The sequence below is a fragment of the Crinia signifera genome, chromosome 1 (assembly GCF_055691185.1).
Source record: "Crinia signifera chromosome 1, ASM5569118v1, whole genome shotgun sequence".
NCBI classification, from domain to species: Eukaryota; Metazoa; Chordata; class Amphibia; order Anura; family Myobatrachidae; genus Crinia; species Crinia signifera.
Genome location: NC_139217.1, coordinates 114203639 through 114216138, shown reverse-complemented (window position 1 = coordinate 114216138; position 12500 = coordinate 114203639). Strand labels below are relative to the sequence as shown.

Below are 12500 nucleotides of genomic sequence, written 5' to 3'. Positions count from 1 at the left end.
CAATCTATAGCACACACGTGTCAGGCTTAAAGGAAACTTCTAACTATCCCCACTCATCCAGAAATGCTGGACAGCTGCTTTCTTGAAGGGTGGGTACAATTGCCCTGTACTATTAAGGTGCCATTCCTGCTGGCATTACAGGGGCTGTTGAGCATTTTTAGACCTCATTGGCTGTATTCATATATACCGCATTCACTATGCAGAGCTGAGTCGGACCAGGGATTTAATCCCAGAGCCAACCCCGATTCGGCACTTTCACAATAAACCTGGTTCGCCCATTCTACACAGGATGACCTGGATTTAACCCTTCTTTTAACCTGGGTCAAAATGCTGGGTTGGTCGGCCTGGGTTATTAGGTTTGGTGCTTTCGCACAGCACCTTAACCCGGGTTGACCAGACAGCAACCCGGCAATAAGCCAGGTTTTATCTACGGTGTGAAACTGTTAGAAGTCTAAAACCATGGTCAATTCTAATTAACATTCCAAATGTAGCAGGGGTTGATCAGAAATGGCAGATATGAGCATCTAGATTAACAGTTTAAGGGCCTGATTCAATACCATTTGGAACAGGTAAAATTTGGCTGGTACGGGGAGAATTGCGCATGTGCAGATAACTGGAGCTTACGGCTTAGTCGCGTTTCGCACTCCACAAACCTTTCAGGGGGCAGTCATCAGGCTAGACCAGGGGAATGCTCAGTGTTTTATAGGTGTCCCATGAAAACACTGGGCGTTCTCCTGGGGCAAACGGCTGATGTCAGTGCCCACCCCATCTTTGGCAGACATCAAAAAGGGGATTTTTGTAAGAACTTACCATTCGAACCCCTTTCTCTGAGTCCAGTCCGGTGACACAGCTCATGATGGGATGTAGGAGGGTCTGCCAGGAGCCAGGCACCTATGCTTCTAATTCTTTGGGAGCAGGCTCATCCCTACTGTATCCCATAATGCTTCAGTTAAACTTCAACAGCACACTAGGATACACAACTCAGTACAATGCCTGAACATCATATATGCAACTTATAACACATAACATGGCAACCATGAACGGTACAACTTACTGAGCGTTAGGGAGGGATCGCTGTGTCACCGGACTGGACTCAGAGAAAGGGGTTCGAACGGTAAGTTCTTACAAAAATCCCCTTTTCTCTTTCGTCCAGTCCGGTGACACAGCTCACGATGGGACGTTCACGAGCCGGTCCTTTGGGAGGGTATGCTCAGACTGCCAGTTCTCATCACTGCCCGTCCAAATGAAGCGTCCTCCGACGTGAACTCATGAAACCTGTAGAATTTTGTAAAGGTGTGAACAGAGGACCAGGTGGCTGCCCTGCACAGCTGCTCCGCTGTGGCCCCATGCCTCACCGCCCATGACGAAGCAACCGACCTTGTAGTATGGGCGTTTATGCGAGATGGCACAGGCCTACCTGCCTTACAGTAGGCAATAGTTGATCTCAACCAGCGGGCTATAGTCTGCTTTGAAGCAGGCCACCCAATCTTATGTACATCGTACAAAACCAATATCAAATCTGATTTGCGAACATCCTTTACTCTACTGATATAGATTCGCAATGCGCGAACCAGATCCAACTTTTTCAAACTGTCCCTATTCCTCGTTCCCTCAGGCGGGGAAAAAAACGGGAGCACAATGTCCTGATTAAAATTAAAAGAGGAAACCACTTTAGGTAAAAATTTTGGTACTGTCCTAAGTACAGCCCTGTCATCATAAAAAATCAAAAATGGTGACTTGCAAGACAAGGCACCCAATTCTGACACACGTCTAGATGAAGCAATGGCCAATAAAAAAGTAATCTTCCAGGTAAGGTACTTGAGATCAGCCGATCTCAGTGGCTCGAAAGGAGGTTTCTGCAGCATGGACAGAACAAGAGACAAGTCCCATGGTGCAACCGGCTGCCTGTAAGGAGGCTTAATCCTGGCCACACCCTGTAAAAAAGTTTGTATCTCCGGCAGTAGAGCCAATCTCTTTTGAAAGAAAATGGAAAGCGCCGAAATTTGCACCTTCAGAGACTGCAAACATAACCCCGACGACAGGCCATCCTGTAGGAACTCCAGTAGCCTCGCTACCTTAAACCTGGAGGTATGAACTCTCTGCCTTTCACACCACCTGATGTAGATCCTCCATACCCTGTGGTAATTGGCCGCAGACACCGGTTTTCTGGCCCTTAGCATGGTCTGTATGACCTCTTCTGAAAACCCCTTTTTTCTCAACAAGGAGGATTCATACGCCACGCCGTCAAATTTAAGCTAAGTCCTGGTGCAGAAACGGTCCTTGGCTTAGCAAGTCCGGCTGAAGAGGAAGTCGCCACGATTCCGTCGATAATCTCAGTATGTCCGAGTACCATGACCTCCTGGGCCAATCTGGTGCAACCAGAATGGCCGATACTCTCTGGTTCTTTATCCTCTTCAACACCCTCGAGATCATTGGGAACGGAGGGAAGATATAGACCAGATTGAAAGACCAAGGAATTGTCATGGCATCCACTGCCCAAGCCAACGGATCCCTCGACCGAGAGCAAAATCTCGGCATTTGACAATTGGTCCTGGACGCCATAAGATCTATGTCTGGCAGTCCCCATCTGTCTACCATCTTCTGAAACACCTCCCGATGGAGTGACCACTCCCCCTCCAGCAGGTCCGCCCTGCTGAGATCCTCCACATTCCGGATCTCCGGAATGAAAACGGCTGACAGTGCTGGAACCTGAACCTCCGCCCAGGTGAAGATTCTCACAATCTCTGCCATCGCCATCTTGCTCCGAGTACCGCCCTGGTGATTTAAGTATGCCACTGTAGTGGCATTGTCGGATTGTACTCGTACTGGCAAACCTTTCAGAAATTTCTCTGCTTGGCACAAGGCATTCCATACTGCTCTCAGTTCCAGTATGTTTATGGGAAGACTGGATTCCTCCTCTGACCAAAGGCCCTGCAATCTCAGGTGAAGCACCACTGCCCCCCAGCCCCTGAGACTGGCATCCGTCGTGATGACCAACCAGTCCCAGGAGCAAAGGGACTGCCCCATCTGCAGAGTCTCTATATCCATCCACCATTCCAGGGATATTCTTGCTTCCTGAGACAAGACCAGCCGTTCCGGTTTCATTGTCTTGGCATTGCCGGACCAGCATGCTAGGATGTTCCACTGGAAGGACCTTGAATGGAATCTGGCAAACTGCAGCGTCTCGAAAGCCGCTACCATTTTGCCCAGCAGTCATACTCCCTGCCACACCGTCGGTGCAGGGGCCCAGAGAATTGTCAGCACCATCTGCCGAATCTCCACCACTTTGAGGTGTGGTAAGAACACCCTGTGAAGGTGTGTCCCCAAAATAACCCCGAGGAACTGCAGACTCTGTGTAGGTGTTAGATGTGACTTGGGAAGGTTTAGCACCCAACCCTGTTCTTGCAAGAACTGCGTCGCAACACTCAGGTGTTCCTGAAGTTTTCCCGCCGACTCCACCTTGAATAAAAGGTCGTCCAAATAAGGAATAATTACTATTCCCTTTAGACGGAGAGCTGCAGCCATGACCGCCATCACCTTTGTGAACACTCTCGGAGCAGTAGCCAAACCAAACGTCAGTGCCTGAAACTGCCAATGGTCTTTTCCAATTGCAAACCTTAGGAGAGCTTGGTGATCCTTGAAAATGGGCACATGGGAGATATGCATCCTGAATATCGACCGATGCCAGGAACTCCCCCGGCTCTATGCTCAGGAGCACAGAGACTCCATTCCAAAGTGATCTACCCACAAGTGAAGATTTAAAGATTTTAAATTTAGTATGGGCCTGAAAGACCCGTCTGGCTTGGGGACTAGGAACAGGATTGGCTTGGGGACTAGGAACAGGATTGAATAAAACCTTTGTTTTCTCTCCTCCTGGGGAACCGGAATCACTACTCCCTTCTCTTTGAGAGACATAGCTGCCCCCAACAGAGCGGACCTCAGTGACGCTGTCCGCGGCAAGGGTGTAGGAAGAAATCTCTTGGGTGGCTTGTCCCTGAGATTTATCCGGTAACCTTCGGAAATGATGGAAAGGACCCAAGGATCCACTATGGATTCTCTCCACCTGTCCCGAAAGTGTAGGAGGCGACCCCCTACTCTGAGCCCAGAACGGGGAGTCCCCGCCCCGTCATGCAGAGGACTTGTCATCACCCTTGGCTGCATGCTTTTTTGTAAAGGCACCAAAACAGCCTTTAAAAGCCTTTCCTCTGTCGGCCTGAAATTTGCCACGGCCAGACTGTCCTCTGTTGGACGCCCCGCCCCGAAATGGCGGCCGAAAGGACGGCTTGAAAACTCCAAACTTGGAGCCTGAACTCTTGGAAGTAGTGGGAAGAAAAGTACTCTTGCCCTCAGTAGCCTGCTTGATAATGGCTTCCAGCTCCGATGCCAAACAATAACTCTCCCTTAAAAGGCAAGTTTTCAAGGGACTTTTTGGACTCACTATCAGCTTCCCAAGCCTTGAGCCAAAGAGCCCTTCTAGCAGACACTGAGGTTACAGACACTCTGGACGCCATTTTAGCTCCTTCCTCACCAGACTCACAAACATACTCTGCGGCAGATCTCAATTTCTCTGCCAGAATAAAAGCCTCTGAATTTTGGTGGAGTAGCCCAGCAAGCTCCTCCACCCACTTAATCATGGCTTTTGTGACCCAAGCAGACGCGATAATGGGTCTCAAGGTATAACCCACGCCTTCGAAAATAGCCTTCAAGCAGCCTTCCACTTTTTTGTCCACAGGGTCCTTAAAGGCAGCACCCCTCTGGACCGGCAAGGCAGTGGCTTTAGATAGTCTAGCAACTGATGCATCCACTAATGGGGCTTTTCCCCATAATTTGGTATCTTCCTCTGGCATAGGGTACATATTAGCATACCTTTTTGCCATCAACAATCTCTTATCAGGAGTCTTTCCTGCATCATTTAAAAGAGATGACATTCCCTCATCAGAGGGAAAACACACAGGGTCCCTGCGACTCTTATTAAACACACAAGAGACAGGAGTCTTTTCCTCCTCTGCAAGATTCAAAGTCTGCTTAACAGCCACAATCAAATCCTCAATGCCTGAAGTTAAAGCCTCAGCTTCATCACTCATGTCCCAACTCCAGTTCTCCTCACACCCACCATCATCATCCAAATCCTGTATAATTGGTGGTGAAGAAAAAGGGTGCCTAAGCACACTCTCCTCAGAGGATTTTGTAAACTGCTCCATCATGGCAGTCATTTCATGAACTCCCTGGGCAGTATCCTGCATAGCCTGCAGCAAAATGGGGTCCCCCTGAGCCGGGGTAAGTGACCTCCCAGACACCTGAGACGAAGAAAAGTGGCCAGGAGACCCTATCAAGGAATCCTTCTGCCTATTCAAAGCCCCAGTAAGAGCATTCATAGACCTGCCCAGCGCCAAAGCCCAAGCAGGTTCAGCTATCTCCGCTTTGGGGGTGCGTGTCCCACAGGGAACAGCCTCACAGGACGGGCATAAATCCCCCTGATCCTCATGTTCACATGTAAATTTAGCATCACACTTTTTACAGTAAATAAACATGTCCAGTGCTCCCTCCTCCACAGCAGCAGAAGTAAAACCCTCAGCCATGTATTTAACACAATGCAAATGAACAGGCACCGCACAGAGCAATGTATCAGTGTACTTATCTGAGCTGTAGTCCTGTCAGCGATCAGCGAGGGAAACGCTTCTGTGAAGAGACTGCAGACTGTGTAAAAATCACCCTGTCAGCTCCGCAGCACGGTGAAAAAGGCGCCAAACACAGAGCAGGAAGAGACCAAGTCTCTGCATCAGCAGGGAGACCAGCCCATATGGTGCTTTCTCCCCCATCAGCCGCTCCCGCAGATGTCTCTCTCACCTCCTTGTACCTCCCTCAGTGGGACCACAATGGAGTCGTCCAGCAGCGCCGGACTCCTGTAAGGGACTTCACTTCCCTGGCGGGATTTCCGCCCCTAAACCCTTCAAGATGGCGGGCGCCATCGCGGGGGGTCCGTCCCCCAAGATCCCCTTCTGCAAGGAGCCGGTTAGGACACCCCCGGGGCCCAGGAAAGTCTCCATCCTAGAGAGACTAAGCGCTGTGCAGAGGGAATAAAAAGGTGTCCCTCTGCACACAGAGAGCTGACAGGACGCGCTTCTGTCAGCCTCTGCTGCGCTCTCAGTGTGTATGCACTTCTGTGAGAAGCGACACACTGGCAAACCTGCTCTAGCTGGTGCATTAATAAAATAATAAAAACCTAACTATTCTGAAAAAAATCCAAAGAAAAAAACACAACTGCAGCGCAGCTGCAAAGCATAGCACCCACTCCTGTGGGCACCTAAAACTAACTGAAGCATTATGGGATGCAGTAGGGAGGAGCCTGCTCCCAAAGAATTAGAGACATAGGTGCCTGGCTCCTGGCGGACCATTCTACATCCCATCGTGAGCTGTGTCACCAGACTGGACGAAAGAGAAAGGAAATAAAAGTCAGTTTATAATGATTTCTCTCCGTTCGGCTGCATGTGAAGGGATGTGTTCATGTACTGTACATCCCCTTTGTACCAAGGGAATTTGGTGGCGGGGCATTCAGCCATGTGGCCCTTAAGGTGAGCGACTGCTGCTTAGCGAGCCTTACTTAACCCCCCACACTAAGTACATATTTAACATATACTTGAAATAACTATATCGATGAAAGGAGCGGGTAAATGAACATGTACACCAACACTGCTCTTGCGCTTAGAAGGAACAGAGAGAGCATGCATGATACTGCGAGTAAGGGGGACACCGGTTTGTGTTCACTTGAAGCCTTACAGGAAGTGTTCAGAGGCCAATGGTATATGTGGTCAGGCGGTGTCAGTTACACATGTAGCTAAAAAGGCAAAGGAAAGGTTATACATTCTCACAGTACAAACAGACCAGCAAAGCAATGTATGACTCTGTTCAGTTACAGCAATGTATGAGAAACATTAGAGGCCATTTCTTTTCCATACTTCTCAGAATTGCAAACACCTTGTGAGATACAGTGAGGTGCTGTTCTGTGAAAAAGTATCTATTGTGCAATGAGACGAAGGCACTTAAGCTGGCCATATAGAACAGCAACCTTGCTCGAACCATCCATCTTCACGGTCCAACAAAAACGGTGCCCGCACACCTAAGCAACTGTTTCATCAGACCAGCCAACGTCTCTGCAATGATGTGACAGAAGTGGGTAGGCAATGTCTGCCTACTTCTACATGCATGGAATAAATCTCTCTATTCCCCTTTTCACATTGCATTGCATTGCCAGGTCGCACCTAGGATTTTGTGCACTGGTCCAAGATGTACAGGCTTGGGCAGGCTGAAGTTTTAAGTGGCGGCTGCTAAGGGGTGGGGAGAGTCAGCCAAGAGACAACGAAATAACACAGAAATGGAGAGACGCTAAACCAGTGGTAATAAGTAATAATTGATTTAGATCAGAATAGATAGATTAATGAAAAAGAGGGATGGTCTTTACAAAAGGTAGTCATTTTTTATAATATACAAATTAGCACGTGCTAAATGGCAATTATAAACCTATAGATAAATAAAAAAGTAATAAAAAGCATTCAACACAGTGGTATAAAATTGGTAAGCTGGTTCATTGACATTTTGACTGCATTTAATGAATTTTGCTACTGTGAACTTCAGTCCCACCAGCGACTATAGGAACGTTTTGGATATTTTAAATTTCACCGCAATACCAGTTTGATTTTTCAATGTAAATGTTTGCGACTTTACTAAATCTCTCACTTTCTGATTCTCTCGCCCGATTACATTTCACCCATAGTGTCTCACAAATACAAAGTTTCCGTTAATCGTTTTCACAAGACACTGGGACTGCTTCTTAGGATTTTGTTTCTCCTGCCTAAGGCTAGTTGGTGGATTGGAACAATATTGTCCTGAATGAATTATGGGCAGCAAGAGCATAGTATAAACTGGAAAACAAATGCAGGTAACCTAGCTATGTACAGTACTACAGATTAACAATGCTTATGGATGAACGCTAAGATGTGTCCTGTAATTATTGTGAGTTAGAAATCTCATATATTAGAATGCTTGTTATTTGCACATGGCTCTTCCAATGAAGAGCACTGGTATACATTTAGAAGAGAGCCATGTCACAAATGGTATAAATACATTGTTCTTTATGAATTCACATATGAATACCATAAGCAGTCAGTGAATAAAAATACACGGTATATCATCAGTCTGTCATCATTGCATGCATAGCCAAATGTGCATGAACAGCTGAAACAATACAACTGACAGCAGAAGAACACGGACAACTATCTTTGTTTAGAACAGACTAAGCTTGATACTATTATGTTCGCTGCCAAGCCAGAATCTAGGATTGCATCTGTAGGTCTTATGTGTTCTCAGTAACAAATTACAGTAACTATAGGAAACTGTGTAAAAATGTAAAATTACAGGTTAACGCTGTATGATCAGAGGTATCCTCTCCCAGGTCAATACACAATCTGCTGATTATTACAGTATGTCACTAGTATCCGAATGTTCCTAAACTGCCATGTGTAACAGACGATGGGTCCCAAAGGGATTCCTATTTCGGGATATGGTCGAATGGTCGACCATAAGGAGGTTAACAGTCATTAGGTAGACACTGTTGGGTCGACATGCAGGAAGGTCGACAGGGGGTCTAGGTCGACAGTCAAAAGGTCAACATGTTTTTTTTAACTGTTTTTGAGCAGACGTGTGCCAACAGGTGGTATTTCATGCCCTACCATCCACTAGGCCGTGGTGGGAGAATAAAATAGTGCCGAAGCATTGCGAGCGATGCGGTACACTTAAAATTGTGTCCATGTCGACTGTCGAAATTCGGGTCAAAAACCCCATGTTGACCCTTTGACCGTCGACCTAGTCCTTGTCGACCTAGATCCCTACCGACCCAACGGTGTCGACCAAACAATCCCAACCCCCTATTTCATAGAATATGAATAACACTTATTACTGAAATCACATAATAGAAAATATTTCAGGTCCTGGAAGAAGTTTAACACACAACCACAATGCCAAATCATGATGTAACTGAAGCGTAACATTTTTTTTTTTTTGTGTATTGTTTTGCTAGATCTAGTAAACCCAAAGGGATTTGAAGCCTGGAGCCAGCATTGTTTGGCAGAAACTTATGCATGACGACAACTGCAGCTCGGTGTGAGTGATACCAGGCAGTGTTACATCAGGCAGGTAAGGGTTACTTTCTCAGAAACATCAGAGATATCCAGTATGGAACCACTAGATTTTCTATTTGAGGTGAGAGGTTACTTGCTGAAACAAACTTACATTTAGTTCCTCTTCAATGGATTGCCCACAATAACACATACTGCTCATAATGTAAGTGACACTACATGATGTGCTCCCAGCATGACATTGCGGCAGAGGGGAACCTGCCATTGGCAAATGCATACACATGTCAAAATCTTTCATTTTAGTCCATATTTACCATAGAACTTGGCAGTGCTTCCTGCGCTGGAAGTTTTCCTCCTCATCTTTCACAGCGTGTGTGAAGGCCCTAACATGTGAGAGAAGGCCTGGTCTGTGTGTGAGACCTGTCCCTATCACCATTGTGTCATTCCCCCCTCCACAGTCACTGTCATCAGATGGGAGTGTGGAGCATGCTGGAACATACCAGTGAGTGCCCCGTTATTGTCCACAAATTTTTCATCAACTGACTACGGCAGGTATTGGGAGTGCGTACTCCTGCAGTAATTCAGAACTGGTTGAAGGTCCATGCAAATTGTTGCGGCTAAAATCCTGCCTGCAATTGAGTATGTCCCACAGTGCAAAAAAAAAAAAAAGCAACGCTTTCTTTTTCTTTATTGTGAGACACCTCTTCATGTTTATTTGACATACTTAGCCATATCACCATAATCAAAATGAAGGCTGAGGGTGTGCATACTATGAAGGATTCACTACAACAGTGTCCTCTACCACATACAGAAGTCAACAGAATAGTGTCTGGAATGTACGTTACTACCCTGAATGGAGTTTGCATTGATTAAAGACAAGTTTGCCTTAGGATGCGTGTTAGCAGGGTGCAGTTTTTGGCCGGAATAAGCCAGTAGGGGTCCCCGGTATTTTTAGAACCAGCACCAGGCTTTTGAAGCTGGCCCTGGTTCCCAAAAGAGGGGGACAACATGAGCTGGGGTCCCCACATTTTAGGGACCAGCACCAGGTTCTTGAGTCGGCCTGGTCCCTAAAGTATGGGGGACACCCATATTTTAGGGATCAGCTCCGGGCTCCACTAGCAGGGGGGGGATGTCATAGCCAGGGGACAAGCTTGATGGGTTCCCGTGGCCAAAATATTGCCCACCCTAACTAGTCAGCCCAGGCTGGGAGTTCTTGAGGAGGTGGGACCCCCCAAATAAAGGGCATCCCAGGCCTGGGCAGAAGCCCGGGGATATAACCCGCACCCCTGGGCAGTGGGTGCAGGGTTGATAGCTGGTTTTAAAAAAATTATATTATCCTTTACAGTAGGACAACAGGTCCCAGCAAGCCTGCCCCTCAAGCTGGTACCAAGGTACCAAGATTTGGGGCATTAAAGGCCTCCCTGTAAAAGGAAATAGTAAAAAAAGATTAAAAAAATGATTTATTTTTTTTTTTTTTTTTTATATTTGATTAAACTGCATTGTCTTTTTTCACCCGTAGGGCGGTGGCCTGTCAGGCGGACTGCCTGCCCCATCTCGCGCTGGTTATGACGCGAAGAGCCATGGCCATTTTTAAATTCTACCGCCACCAATGGGCACCTGAACCACTGCAGACACCGATGAGGAGGACCCGGACCACCACCGCCACAGATTGGGGACCTGGACCGCTGCCGACGACCTAGGAACAAAGTGCCAATGACGTAAGGTACTATGTAAAGCCTCTCCCCTTCCCCCAACACTGATAGAGAATGGCTGATGCAAGGGGGAGGAGGAACTGTAGATGAGTGTAGGGGGGAGATGATGCTACCCCTGGGATGTCCCTCTTCCCTTATCACTGCGGTACGGTATGTGTTCTACTTGTAATGCGGTTGTCCAGTCATCTTGCTGAACCACAGCATGTTGCAGTTGAATCCAGTGGCTGCGGTTAAGCCAGATATGTGTAGACAGCCATATATGTGCAGGACCCTTCCTGCCAAATACCTCCCTTTAAAAGAGACCTGTTAAAACACACTGCAGACACAGCCTTATAGAGGATTAGCAGGAACAGGTTAGTCCAGTGGTTCCCAAACGATTTGCCTGGTCACCGTGGGGGCCTTGAGTTGGTGGTCCAGGACCATATCAAATTATTTATGGTCAAAGTGATAGACAAAACTAGTGCTTGTGGCTGCCAAACACAAAGCCTGTGAATGGTCAGAAGCACAACACCACATAACTGACCCTAAGCAAGACAGATAAATTACTGAAGTTTTGCCTTATTCCAAATTAAAGCAATAAATAGCTTTAATCCTTAGGGGCGCCGTGAAACAAAAATGATAATACTCCCTGGCTGGATTACAAATCATCACAAGAATACAAAGATTCTATTTGTAATTAAAGTAGCTGGATCCAGCCCCAGACCATATTAGCTTTAGCCTACCCCCAGTTGCAGTGATTCAAGCAATTTTGGATACCACTGGGTTAGTCCAAACCCTTAGAGGAGATGGAGCCCAGATCTAAGGCACGGGAGTGTATGGCTTATTCAGGTTTCCCTTAACCTGACGCATCATTTGTAATTGGAAACTTTGATCATGGTGCTTTTAGGGCTGCTTAAACAAACAAAATGTTGATCACTGTAATATTTTTTGTACACAGGTTTGCTTAAACAAACCAGCTACTTCGCGAGCTGTGCTCCATTATAGCACATACTAACAATTATTTGCACAGGGAAAGCAGCTCAGCCGTGACACATACAACTTGCAGGAGATTCCTTAGCCTAACTGCTTTGCTTAGACGATCTTCTTACAAATATAAGAGAGCATAATAAAAATATATATTATACTGAAGAGAAGGAGAGAAATGGACTAAAATGATCTTACAGTTAATCAGCCATAAAGAACAACAGGGATTTTGAACTCGCGACCCACCAACAAGATTTTAAAAGTTGCCAATGCACACCATCAGACCCCCACTGGGAAACATCAATTGCCCCACAAGGAAATAAAAACAACTCAAAGCAATGTCCTTCACAAAACACAAAAAGAAAACCACATTGAGGGACACAGTACAGTCTGTGCCAGTCACATTTGCAGAATACAGGAGAGACCTTACGCTACTGACCAATTATTTTCAGTGTGTAGGTGGTAGAATTAAAAATGCCCTCATATGAACACTATACAAGTCATTGCCTAGCTGCCATTATGTTGTCCTGCAGAGCTAGTGGGGGGGGGGGGGAGAAGTAGAACAATGGGCTACCCAAGCAGCTCCTCACTTGGCGAAGGCAAACCACCCAGGGCAATTTATCAGCCGTCACAGTGGGAAACATGCCGATTAACCATGGCAGAATACAAACTGGAGGGAAAAGGGAGACGTGTA

At 46.7% G+C, this 12500-nt stretch overlaps 1 protein-coding gene and 1 long non-coding RNA gene across 3 annotated transcripts in view; one reads left to right on the top strand and one right to left on the bottom strand.

Moving 5' to 3' along the window:
* Positions 1 to 3130, bottom strand: part of MND1 (meiotic nuclear divisions 1) — a 32418-nt gene extending 29288 nt beyond the window's left edge. The window contains exon 1 of the mRNA XM_083156835.1: positions 2999 to 3130. Within this exon, the coding sequence (XP_083012961.1) occupies positions 2999 to 3130 (132 nt within the window). The remainder of the gene's footprint in view (positions 1 to 2998) is intronic.
* LOC146059574 (uncharacterized) overlaps positions 1 to 10853 on the top strand; it is a 93972-nt gene extending 83119 nt beyond the window's left edge. The window contains exons 3-5 of one of the 2 annotated variants that reach the window (XR_014470280.1): positions 7772 to 7936; positions 9074 to 9189; positions 10651 to 10853. This is a non-coding gene — a long non-coding RNA (uncharacterized LOC146059574). The remainder of the gene's footprint in view (positions 1 to 7771; positions 7937 to 9073; positions 9190 to 10650) is intronic. The other variant, XR_014470279.1, reaches the window with a different exon arrangement.
* The last annotated feature ends 1647 nt before the right edge of the window (positions 10854 to 12500 follow it).